This window comes from Scatophagus argus, chromosome 16 (assembly GCF_020382885.2).
Source record: "Scatophagus argus isolate fScaArg1 chromosome 16, fScaArg1.pri, whole genome shotgun sequence".
Lineage (NCBI taxonomy): Eukaryota > Metazoa > Chordata > Actinopteri > Scatophagidae > Scatophagus > Scatophagus argus.
In genome coordinates this window covers 14,470,525-14,482,946 of record NC_058508.1, presented here as the reverse complement: position 1 = coordinate 14,482,946, position 12,422 = coordinate 14,470,525, and the positions used below count along the sequence as shown (strand labels likewise).

General features: G+C 41.7%; 1 protein-coding gene across 5 annotated transcripts in view; it reads left to right on the top strand.

The window, feature by feature from the left end:
• Positions 1 to 12,422, top strand: part of baiap2a (BAR/IMD domain containing adaptor protein 2a) — a 49,687-nt gene that overhangs the window by 17,112 nt on the left and 20,153 nt on the right. For all 5 annotated transcript variants that reach the window (XM_046414413.1, XM_046414415.1, XM_046414412.1 and 2 more), the window contains exon 4: positions 11,429 to 11,490. In XM_046414413.1, coding sequence (XP_046270369.1) covers positions 11,429 to 11,490 — 62 coding nt within the window. The remainder of the gene's footprint in view (positions 1 to 11,428; positions 11,491 to 12,422) is intronic.

The window sequence follows — 12,422 nt, the reverse complement described above, 5'->3', positions numbered from 1 at the left end:
GTGACGTGTGTGTGTCGTGTCGTTTGGGTGTGTGTGGGTGTGTTCGTGTTCGGGTTACAAACGTAGAGGTCAACTGGAGAACCAACGCATGGTCCTCTTATAGTGAGTAGTTTCCTAGGTGATTGGTGTCTGTATTTGCTGTCACCAGCCCCTGGGAAATCAGCTCCTGTTTGAAGAGAATCCCTTTACACTGATTGTGCTTTCGACTGCTTGATCTGGGTAGACGTAGCTGTTGATTTGACAGGGCCTTTGTTGCGGTGAAGCAGAGATCCAGTTTGGGTTTCCTCCAGCCCAGCCAACAGGGATTGACATGAAAGTGATCTCAGGATGTTTTATTCAGTAAGCATCCCTCTCCCTCTGTCTCACTCTCTCTCTCCCTCAGTCTCTCCATCTCGCAGCCTCAGTGAGGTTTCTCATTGATTTAAAAGTTTACAGCAATATCTGAGTGTTACTTACAGCGATGGGCTCTTCCAAGCCAGACATCCTCAGCTGAACTTGTCACAGAAAGAGAATAACATGTACGTGATCTGACTGACGGGTTGCAGCACACAACACTGCGTCCTCTAACAGCAAGGAATTTTCATATTATTTTAAAGAATGTTTTTTGGCTAGGTCCTGTTAAATATGTGTTTACACGTATGTGTATAGTTGTCTGTGTGTGTGTGTGAGTGTAGCAGTTCATTCAATTCTTTTGTCTCAAGTACATTTTGAACCTGAAAACTTTCTATTCGATTTTCAAAAGCCGCGCCTTTAAGGAAGCTCTGGATGTTTGAAAATGACTTATTCTCCTGGTCATTTGTTTCTTGTTATCTGATGTAGCTTGACATACAGACAAAGACTGGATCGCTCTGTGCAACTGTAAACTTGGAAAGATACATAATTGGCAGAGTCACAAAACTTCTTGGATTAAGTCAAGAAACGGCCTCCGGCACTAGATATTAGATTGCTTCACTTGCTCCATCAATCAGGTGCCTATTTCCAGCACAAAATACCGAACAATCACTGTGGTTCCCAAGGGAAGGATAGCTGTTGTTTTTCCAGCCACCTGCTCGCGACTTTTTGGAGTTCCCACCCATGAGGTCGGTGGCACTGCCCTGACCTGCTGTCAAACTGTGTGCAGGGGTTAGCTGAGAGTTTCCTGTTTGTCTGGTGGTAGAGCACAGAAATATCCACAGTTCAGGGAAAAAGAGAGTATTGGAGGTGAGCCGAACAAATCACAGCTGTCTGGTAAGACAAGACATCAATATTAACTTAACTCGAGAGCCTTTAAATCTCCCTTTTGTGATTAATCTTGTCCTGATCTTATTTTTCTGAAGAGATGTTGCCATGCAAATAAAGAGAGAGATTTTTTCCCACAGTAACTGTGTGTGTCAATCAGTATTTTCAGTCGCTTGTTAACTGTGTACTCATAGAGATTTTAAGAATAACACCACATGGGAGACATTGAGGCTTACGGTTTATTTAGGGTCTCTCAGGGTTCTCATAGCCATCAGACTCAGTCAGGATGATTGTTGTTTGCTTGTCCCATTTTAACTCCACCCAGGTTCCTCTATGTTGTCAAAATTATAGACAGTACGAATATTGGACAGAGCTTCCCCTTTTGAAAAGTGAAGCCAATGCAAAAAGGCCTTAAACCTGTGTTTATTCTAATGGACAGCTGGGGGCGACTCCACTTGTTGCAAAAAGAAGTCTGATTGTGTAATAAAATGTCCGTTCTACTCACTTGATTTATTACCTCGCTATATGCTTTTCTAATGAATTTATGGTTTCATTCACTAGTTTAAAGTCTCTGTTCATTTTGTAAACTGTCAAAATCCCATTTAGAGTAAACTGACTTCATTGACGTCGAAACCCCAACATCACTCACACCATTCACGTGGTCAGTCAATATCATGTATTGTTATTTGTTTGAAGAGTTGATTGATTATCCTAAAAAATGTCGAAATATCAACTTGTTTTCTGCGGTCTTTCTGTATTTGCGCCTGCTCACATTCTCATATCAGTGTATGAGTTTGAGCTCCTGATGCACCTCTTTTAAAGCCTGTTAATTCCATAGAGGTTCAGTGAGAGACAGGCTGCAAATGGTCCCACCTACACACCTAGGAGTCGGCAGCTGCTCTCCATCTCTTTCTTCCTCCCATCCTGTCACACACACTCACACTCACATGTAAAACGATTATGCTTAAAACAGGGATTGAAATCAGCTTGTGAAATAATGCCCTCTGCTACTGTTTTTATTATCAACAAATCAACATGCACTGCACCCTTTAGAACACAGTATGTTCCCACAGGAATCCACCCTTTGTGTGTATGTGGTGTGCATGCATGCATTTTATACTTTATGTGGTTGGGTGCATTTTCTATGCATACATCTTCTGTCCTTTCTATGGGTTTATACAGCATGAGTGCTCTTTTAATCCACTTGTGTATATCCCCGCCTAAAGAGACAGAGTCTCTCTCGCCACTCGCCAGCCCCACTACTCCCACACACTCCCTCCCACATATCCTCCTCTGGTTGGGCTAATCATCGCCTGTCACTTTGCCACCCACCCACAATCTCTCTCACACACACACACACACACACACACACACACACACACACATGCAAACACACCTGCCTTCCCTCTCTCCCTCTCTTCCCTTATCTCCCTCTGTTTCTGCCGTCCTCCTCTTCATTTACCCTCTTCATGAAGTGACATTTGTGGCTTTCCTACCCTTGTAGGGAAATAAAGGAAAATAAAGGATCTTGTGTTTGTATTTCTCTGAACTAAGAGGCTGTGTTATTTATGACCAAAGCCAAAGCCAAAGCCAAATAGGCAATTTACAGGTTTTAGCTTCTCTTGAGACTGTTGGTATTTGATTTGTCATCATTCCTAAAGCCATTTTGTCTTTGTTGTAACAGACAAAGGTCCAGTCAGTCAGCCAAGTATGCCTTTTGACAAAAAGTCATGTGTTTTAGATTTGCATTTCTGAAAAAAAAACACAAACATACAGTTTGCATCGCATTAACATTTGTGAATCCTCCACTGCCTTATGTGTGCCTTTTGTACAAAGTCAACCTAGGTCTCATATTTATTTACTTTTACACACATAATGAAAGAACAATTGAGTTAAAATTGTCCCAGGGTGGGGTCAATAGCACCTTGGTCTATCTAAAGGGCTTAATGAACCTAGTATTACATCGGTGAATTTATATCCAAAATGCTTCTTGACATTATTTGCAAAATGGTTTGATTTCATGATAATCCGGTACGAGGATGCACGACTCACTAGTTCCTTCAGTTTTGCATTAGCAAAGAGAAGAACAATAGCTGATAATTGATGGAGCTGTTGTGTGCCTTTTAGGAACACCACCCACTGAAATCCAAGGCGAGGCCTGTTTGCTTACTGTCACTTTTGAAGTTGAATAGCTGATTTCGCTTTCTATGTTGAAAGGGTACTTTGCACAAAAACAAGATCAACAGACCTAAAGTTAGATTATACGATTTGTTCATATATTACTTTTTTACCAACTCACAACCTTTGTACTGAAAGAAATCGGTTTCTGGCAGTGGGTCTGTTTGGGTCAGCCTGTGTCCTCAGGTGAAGTAGAGTTGAGTGCTGCTCTGTGCTTGGCTGCCCACTATGCTGTCCTACATGGGTAGTGTTTCACTGTTGGAAGTTTATAAGGATTAGAGTGAAAGTCCGACTACAAACTGAACACTAGTCTCATTCCAGCTCATATATAGAGGACAAACATAAAGTACTGTATTTCATGTTTGTTGCAGCTTTCCTTCATCCTGTCCTCTGTTTAATTATAAACAAAATCCCGCTCAAGCCATTTGGCTGATTAGTCTGTTTTTGAGAAACTTGAACAGGAATGTAAAGTGCTTACATTTAAGCCTCCCCAGCCAGAGCAAATCTTAACTGCAATATCTTTCTGCCCTTTCATTGACTTCTCTTACCTTGCTAATTGCTACAGTACATTTTAATAACACACATGTATGATTCAGCACAAAGACATGTCTTTTGGGAAATTACATGCATAAGAAGAAAAAAGGGCCATATTAAACTGTATTCATCACTGTGTTGCTGCGGTTGCTGCAGGGGAGAGGGTGCACAAGGGGCAAAAAAAGAAAACCTTATAGCCCTTTCAGTAATTACCTGAGGAAAAAAGGTTCTCGCTGGGAAAATGAGGCTGCAAACTGATGTAGCATAATTGTCTTTTTTAGGTTAATGGATCTGGGACACAAGCATTAAATTTCTGCTGGTAAATGAATGCTGTCTAAAAGGCCAAGTGACATGTCTGTTGACAAGAGCAGAGGCTAGCCGTGGCAGGTGAAGTGTTAACTCCATGCCATATTTGAATGAGCAACCAGGAGCTGACATACTGTGTACACACATCTCTCTCTCTCTCTCTCTCTCTCTCTCTCTCTCTCTCTCTCTCTCTCTCTCTCTCCTTCTCTCTGTTTCCCCTCTCTGTCTTTTTGCCTTTAGTGTGGCCTACCTCTCTCCTCCTCCAGCACCTGTCCCTGTTTAAATGAGAGCAGAGGAGCTCTTTTCTTAGCTCCCTGCCACCATCCCAGGGGTCTCTGCCTTCCCCTGCTCTATTTCTGAGACCCGCACTGCATGATGGGAAGCCAGTGGCCCCCACACTCTCCATCTATACACACACTCGCATTGCCCTTCATCTGTTTGTGGCAGTGACATGTGCTGAAGGTGAGCTTGGATACAGGTGGGATGAACGTGGACAAAAATGCACAGACGACTCTCTCTCTCTCTGTTTCCTTTTGGATAGGTAAAAGGAGAGTAAATACTATGCTAATGGTAAAGTGTGGTTAAGCCAGTATGTCCACATTTTGGGTGATGTGTGCAAATCAGCATTTTTCTTTTAGGTGTGTGGGTCTTAGATGTTGTCTGTTATGGTTATGCAAGAGCACCTGATGCATTTGAAAGTCAAAGGAGTGGAACTCAATCTGAAGTCAAGTGCACTAGCTTTTTCAGCATCCTTCTACCGCTTTGTAATGAGTTAAAAATAAAGTGCTTACCTCCCATTTATTTCCTCTTAACAATGTGCTGAAATACTGTGTTTGCTACTACTACCCACTTTGACCCTGGTTTCTTAAGGCTAACCAACTGTGTCAAAAATAACAAACAGTCAAGGAACTCAGTTTGGTTTTTCATTCAGCTCCTCAAATATCCATACCTCAACGGGTAGCTGCATGACACTGCAGATTTTTTTTTCTTATTGCCCCACTAGAGAAACTTTGACATAAACAGTGCTATTGTAGCCTTAAACAGCAGTTTATTTTCTGTTACAGCGAGGTGTCACTTATTACTGCATTCTCAAGGGATCTGCTTTTTGCTTCCACCTAACTCTTTCTCTGTCTGCCGATTTAGAACAAAATCTGTTGTTCTTTTATGTTGAGCTTTTCTTTACTTTGCACCTCATTTGATTCACCTCCAGATCTTAAAAAGATTCTACACCCAGCTTGTCACAAACGTGCTCATCTATATGTCCTAGTCAGATTATCTGTTCTTGTTCTTACTCCTGCCATCTTTTTTTTTTTTAACCAGTCTACCATTACTTGAGTGCTGTTCTTCCTGTAAGTTTTTCAAATCCATCAGAGTGCTTGGAATTTATCACTTTCGCTATCACTTTCAGTGGCAAGGGAAAGCAGGCACGTCACAATGGGTTTTTTGTGGGGTACTAATCAAAGTTTGTCTCAGGAGACATTCTTGATTTGTGTGTGTGTATTAGAGTTTAAGTCATGTCCCACGATTGCTTTTGTTGCCTTGTGCAGCTTCCTGCTAAGTTATTAACATTCCACTGTTCATAAAATCTCGTGACAGACATATGACAAGTTTATATTTCATGACATATATCACACAAATGAGATTTCAGTTGTCATGAAGATATTTTATGGGGTGGTTACCTCCTAGACTCGTACAGCCAGATATAGTTCACGACCTCAGCAACATGATAAATGAGCCTGCCCACTGAGAGATGGACCAATCAGGAACTCAGCGGAAAGCAACATGGAGCAGAATAAGACCTGTCGGATACGCGGCACAACATTTTTAACTTGTGCATAGTAAGAGAGCAGGATTGCATCGTTTGGAGAGCTGACACATTTAAAATAATAGCCAAAGTCCTGCTTCAACTCTGAATTGGATTCCTTTTTTATTATTACTCAAAAACTTGCAAGTTAAGTCTGGGTTTGCCAAGTATGAACACTTAATCACTTTTTTAGCTTTCAAAAACTACAGCTCCTGGGAGGCTTACTCACGGGATATGTTGTTCCAAAGCTCAAAATAAACTATTATTAAAATGCTGTCTTTTTTTTTGAAATGGCATGTTATAGCCATCATGACAGAACTGGACAAGTGGATATCCCATTATTATGTTTTAGCTTTTATAGTTGTTATAAAATGTGTTTTGTGCTTGAGGCTAGTGGAACAAGGGCTTTAAAAAAGAGAACTGGATTTTGGCTTACTGATACCATATGGTTTGGATTTGTCGCATCATATCCAGCAGACCGTGCATGAGACCTTCTTAGAATAAACAAAATTCGAAATTGTTTCGCAACTGCTGTGCTGTGGCCCATTTCTCTTTGACAGTCATGCATTTCTCCCGTGAAGTCTTCGTTATGGCCTAAATGCATGACACCATTACTAGACAAACTTATATTAGGCTAGTAGGCTGAACAGCTGTGATGGCTGAACTTTTAATTTTAGTAACATGTCATATGTGTATCAGTGGTTTTCTCCTGTGTGAGGTTTTGATCCAGTTCACAAAACTACACAATGAGTGTGTGTGTGTGTGTTTGTGAGAGACGGCGTGAGTTGGATAAACTGTAAGCATACGCTGCCCTCACTTCCAGATTAACTGCGTTTTGGTTTCAGCGGGAGTGTACCCACACATGTGTACACAAACGTACACTCACGCGGCCACCCAGACTCTCAGCTATTATCTGCGTCTCGCACATTATCCTGCTGCCACATTATACTTGTCTCCCTTGTGACTTAGCATGATAGGTAGGCAGTTATTAACATCACTGTACTGTTTAGTCACACTGTGCATGCGCAGACACACATACTATACGCCGACTCCCCAAGAGGGTCTTACTCCACTTCCCTCCCCAGGCTAGTGTAGATGCTGATGTAATGATAGCTGAGAGTAAGGGTGGACATCTTTTGAACAGTGTTTTTTAACACAGCACTTTGCAGCCGCTGCCCCTCATCTTGCAACTTCTCTCATGGAAACGACCCTAGCATTATCCTGCTTCCATGACAACCCGTAGTGAATCCAGCTTGACCTTCACCAGTGATTCAGTGTCTCTCCATCCACCTCCATTCCTCTCCCCCTCCCTCCATCTCTGTCTCTCTTGTTCTTGCTGTTCAATGTTGCAAACTTCCATTCTTTATATATTTTATTTTTCTGCTTCATAGCCCACATTCTGTTATTCTATTTTCTTTTTCTCTACCTGTGTGGGCGTATCATCTCTTCTGTTACACAAGCAGTCAATACGGCTACACCAGTTGATGTCATACTTCAGGGGGACAGTCTGTTCAAATGCACCCAAGTCCTGTGTCCATGCTTCCTCCTCTGACTCAGTGCTTTAAGCTGGCGAGCATGTGGCTGCTTGTTGCAGAGCTGCAGGTGTGGATCAACCTGAGCTCTCCTCCCCACAAAGGAACTATTGTTTTCCTCTCAGCTGGGGATGCAGGCGGGGTTGAGGCGAGCCTGGAAATTTTGATGCAACAATGACGAGTCTTTAAGGGTTTATTTACTGTGTGTGTAGTTGTGTATCTTTGTGTCAAAGTGTACTCTGTGTGCGTGTTCATGAGCTTTTGTCACTGTGGATACTTACCCGTCTGTCATGTCACGCTTGGTGCTGGTATGCGGATATCCTCATCAGGCTGGCAGCTCTTACACTAAGTCTCACAGGTTGTGTCATGCCTGCTAAATATTTTCCGTCCCAAACAATAATGTTACACAACACATTCAAATTGTCCACATTATGCCTTTTTATTGATTCTTGATTGAATTCTCTGCTGCCCCTAAAGGCTTCAGTCCAATTTTCTGTTACTGTTGTTGTGTGATATGATATCGAAGTTGCCATGGCAACTATTTGCATCTCCAAAGTGTGAATATTTTCTTTTCCTCTCAATGCTTTGGCATCGTACGTTCTGCAGTAATGAATCCACAGATGACGAGATGAGATCTCTTGCAGACTCATTCATTCTTTACCTTTCTGGCGTCTTGCAAACACCCTGTCCTACTGCCAGTTTACTTGAAGAGTGTAAGTCTCTCTCGTTGTGTGTGTGTGTGTGTGTGTGCTACAGTGAAGGCTGCTCATTCGTTAATTGATCCAGCTAGATGAAGCCACTAACAGAATGCCAGGGTTTCTAAGCCTTGATGGGCTGTGATCAGGGATGAGTATCTGTAAGCTGCTTAGCAGGCCTGCTGGGAACTGACGGGATGCTTTGGACCACATCTCTGCTCCTGTGAGGCACAAGATCAGCAGGCAGGTTGCACTGTGGGCATAAGGCCTGGCTGTCTCGGATATACGGGAGTGGTGTGGGCATTGATTGTACTGAATTTGGCATTAATTTAAAAGAAATATATGAATACATGAAAACCTTCTTACTGATTATGCTGTAAGCACTTACGTGTCTGATGAGGAAAATGTTAACAAGATGGTTGAAATAGAATTTTATTGATTAGTAGGTTGTTATTTATATCAGAGGTTAAAGTCAAATCATATTGTAGCTCTTCAGGAATCCACCTCTTACTGTTTGATTCAATTGTCCTCTTTACTTTTTTTTGTATTTACTGTTATAAAGCAGCTTTTAAGAATGGTTTCTAACAGTAGCTGTAAGCAGATTAAATTTTTTCTTTTTATATGGGCAGTCATACACTGGAGGCTGGTGTATAAACATAGAATGAATGACAATAGTAAAATACAGTTGTAACGATATATGTAAAATATGTCTTCTAATTGTAGACAAGTATGGTACATTAATTCTCACAACCAGATTCATAAGTTCATGATATGGACAAAAATATTGGGGCACACCTTTATTATTCAATTCAGGTGTGGTATGTGGCTGTAGAGCTCAGCCCTTTGCTTCCAGTGAAAAGAAATCTTCACGCTTCAATATACCAAGACATTCTAGACAATGCTATGCTTCCAACTTTGTGGCAACAGTTTGGGGAAGGCCCTTTTCTATTCCAGCATGACTGTGCCCCAGTGCACAAAGCAAAGTCCATAAAGACATGGCTGGATGAGTTTGGTGTGGAAGAACTTGACTGGCCCACACAGAGTCCTGACCTCAACCCCATCCAACACCTTTGGGATGAAATGGAAAATTGCAAGCCAGGCCAACAGGGTCTGACCTCACAAACGCTCAACTGTATGAATGGGCGAAAATTCCCACAGAAACACTCCAAAATCTCATGGAAAACCTTCTCAGAAGAGTGGAAGCTGTTCTGGCTGCAAAGCTGTCTTTGTATTTAGAATGCAATGTCATTAATGTCCCCGTTTGTGTAACGCACTTGTGTCCCAATACTTTTGTCTATATTGTGTATGTGACATAAGGAGGAGACCACATGAAGTCTTTAAATACAGCAAATGAAGTGATTTATTTAAGTGATGTAGTCAGGTGTGTCGGTCAGCAGATCAGTGTGTATGCAATGTCTGTGAGTGAATGAGGGTTTGGGAGTGTGTGTATGAGTGTGAAACAAAAAATGCAAATAGAAACAGTTTCAGTTGGCGAGCCTGGGGAGGAGAGAGTCAGAAGACCATGCGGGGCTGCTTTGTAACTTCCTGGCTGGCCCAGGCTGCTCAGGTGTGTTGCATCTGATGAGTTTTCAGCTCTGCTCAGGCAAACACAGCCAGGAACAGAGAGAGAGAGAGACAGTGCCAACGCTCTGGCCGTCACATCATAAACATTTAAGTAATAAACGCATTTTGTTTGCTGCTTACAACTACATTATGAATGCTGTGGTCAGTAAGAGGGATTTAAAGTGTTATTGAATTCACTAGTAAAAAATGTCACTTTAATCTTACCTTAATACATTTTTAAAGAAGCTTATTTTTGAAGCAGCTGAAGTCAACTCCGCCACTTCTGTGTCGTTTGTCTGTAGCAGTTCTCATTGTCTGTGCTGTCTGTTGAGACGGAGACCACTCCAAAGCCCTTTGGTGAGGACCACGGTTTGTACCAAAACCACTTCAACACAAGTTCAGATTTTGCGTACAGCACGGCTGAGATGTCCTCTTACAGGTTAACTGTCAAAAGAGGACCCAGCAGGGGAGTGGAGACTGAGATCAGAAGTCACAAACTGTACTTACTTACATATTAATGCTTAGTATTACAGTATGTGTGCAGTAATGCAATAATGGATGATATTTATTATATATTTGCAGTTCAGCACCTTTTTAATCATGCTTGTTTGCCAAAATTGAATATGTGTTTCCTATCTAAATGCTAATTCCTATTTAATACCATGATAACAAAATATCACAACATTATTGGTATTTTCTTCAGTGTTGCCCTTTTGAAATTCTCTACTCACTAAAGTCTTCTCACTGTCATCTGTATACAGTTATTTCAGTTTAATGGAAGTGTGTTTCCTGAATAAATGAAAAGGAAAAAAAGTGAAAAACCCAAATCTATGCTAAGGGGCTTTGGACTTTCAGAGAAATGTATGTGCGTTTCATTTTTTTTTTGTACATGCAGATCTTACATTGTCTTTCCACAAGGTCTTTATATGTATACGTGTCCTTCGCTCAATGTAGCTCTTTGTGTTCCCTTTCTTGACAATGCACTGCATATTCAGAAGAGGCAGCCTGTAGGTATATGAAAATGAAACATTCTCACTAGATGCATGACCCCCCCCCCCCCCCGACACACCACCCTTATCTCTTCCCTCTGGGTTATTTCCTCTTCTACAACCTTTCTCCTTTTTGTGTGGAAACTTTTAACCTTTCTTTGAGCCCTTTTTTTTTTGTTGTTGTTCTAGAAATCACATTGCCTGATTATTGTTAAGATTGATCAAAGAAAGGAAGACGATATCTTCGACCTCCACGAGACATCAGCACATAACACGCTTGAGGAACCAGAATTTAATTTCAAACGTTTTTGTCTCCTCCGTTTCTCGTGCTTGTCGTTACCTGTTATGTTTCATTTTCTCTGTTGTGCTCAAAACAAACTTTCATCATGTTCTTTGTTGTCCCAGTTACGAGTCACTTGTCCCGTGTTTTTGTCTCGTCTTGTATTACTGCATGAGCTTTGCACGCTGGGGTCTCTCTGTTTCTCTCTCTTCCTTTTCGTTCTCTATTTTCTCACCTTTGTCCTGTCTGTTTTTCTGCTCGGGGAAGGCTTGTGCTGTTGATTGTTCCTCATGTGTTTTCTCCCCGTCTTCCTCTTTTCCTCTGTGCAGGGGATGTGCTGTTCCAGATGGCCGAGGTCCACAGACAGATCCAAGTGCAGCTCGAGGAGATGGTTGGTATTCTAAGCTCAAACGGCTTTTAGCTGTGTGGTTCAGCACAACCACGGAACGCTATAGAAGAGTGGCTCCATGTGAGGTCTCACAATGGAATATTTTAACAGTGGTTTAGACACAACAACATCTTGCAGTGATGATACATTTCAGTGTGCCGGTGAGGCTCTGCTCAATAACAGATTTGCCCGGCCATGACACAGATTTGTCCCTGTGGGCAGTACAGGGAGGACATGATAATTAAATGAACATGAACTGATATTGAATAAACAGACATGCTGAGCTCATATAAATGTAAACTGCTATCACAGGAGGTGGCTGGGGATGTCAAGTGAGTTAATTGAACAGCCTGGCATTCTGGATAATATGAGCTTGTATGGTGAGTTATCCACACAAGGTATCAAGTTCTCTAGCAGACGTAGAAGAAGGCCTGAGTGTGGGTTTTAATCGCGTACAGACCCTGGAGGTTGAGCACCTCGAGCTCACTTAGACAACCCCTGCCCCCCTTTATGTTTTTGTGTGTCTGTCTACTCATATGGCTTTCCTCACCCTCAATGCTATCCTTTCTCTTTGAAGTCTTACAAATTGGTAATAAAATTTAGTCCTCACTTTGCAAAACCGCCATCGGTCACTTTGAGCTGAGTTCTAAATTATTATTTTCCCCCAAATCCAGTCTTTTTTTTTTTTTTTTTTGTATTATAAGATATCCTATTCGAGTCCCGTTTAAGTTTGCTGGGATTCTGTTCATTAAACAGTATCACATAAATGTGATCATTGTCAGTTGAGCAGAGATTTAACATTTTGCTCTATGCCAGTTCTTCAGGCAGGTCACTTTACAATCTAGTAGCTAAATAAGATGGCAGATAACACTGAATCTGTGACCGTGACAGTGATTGGCAAGCTGAGAGAGGCTTCACAAGCGGCGAGGACTGTG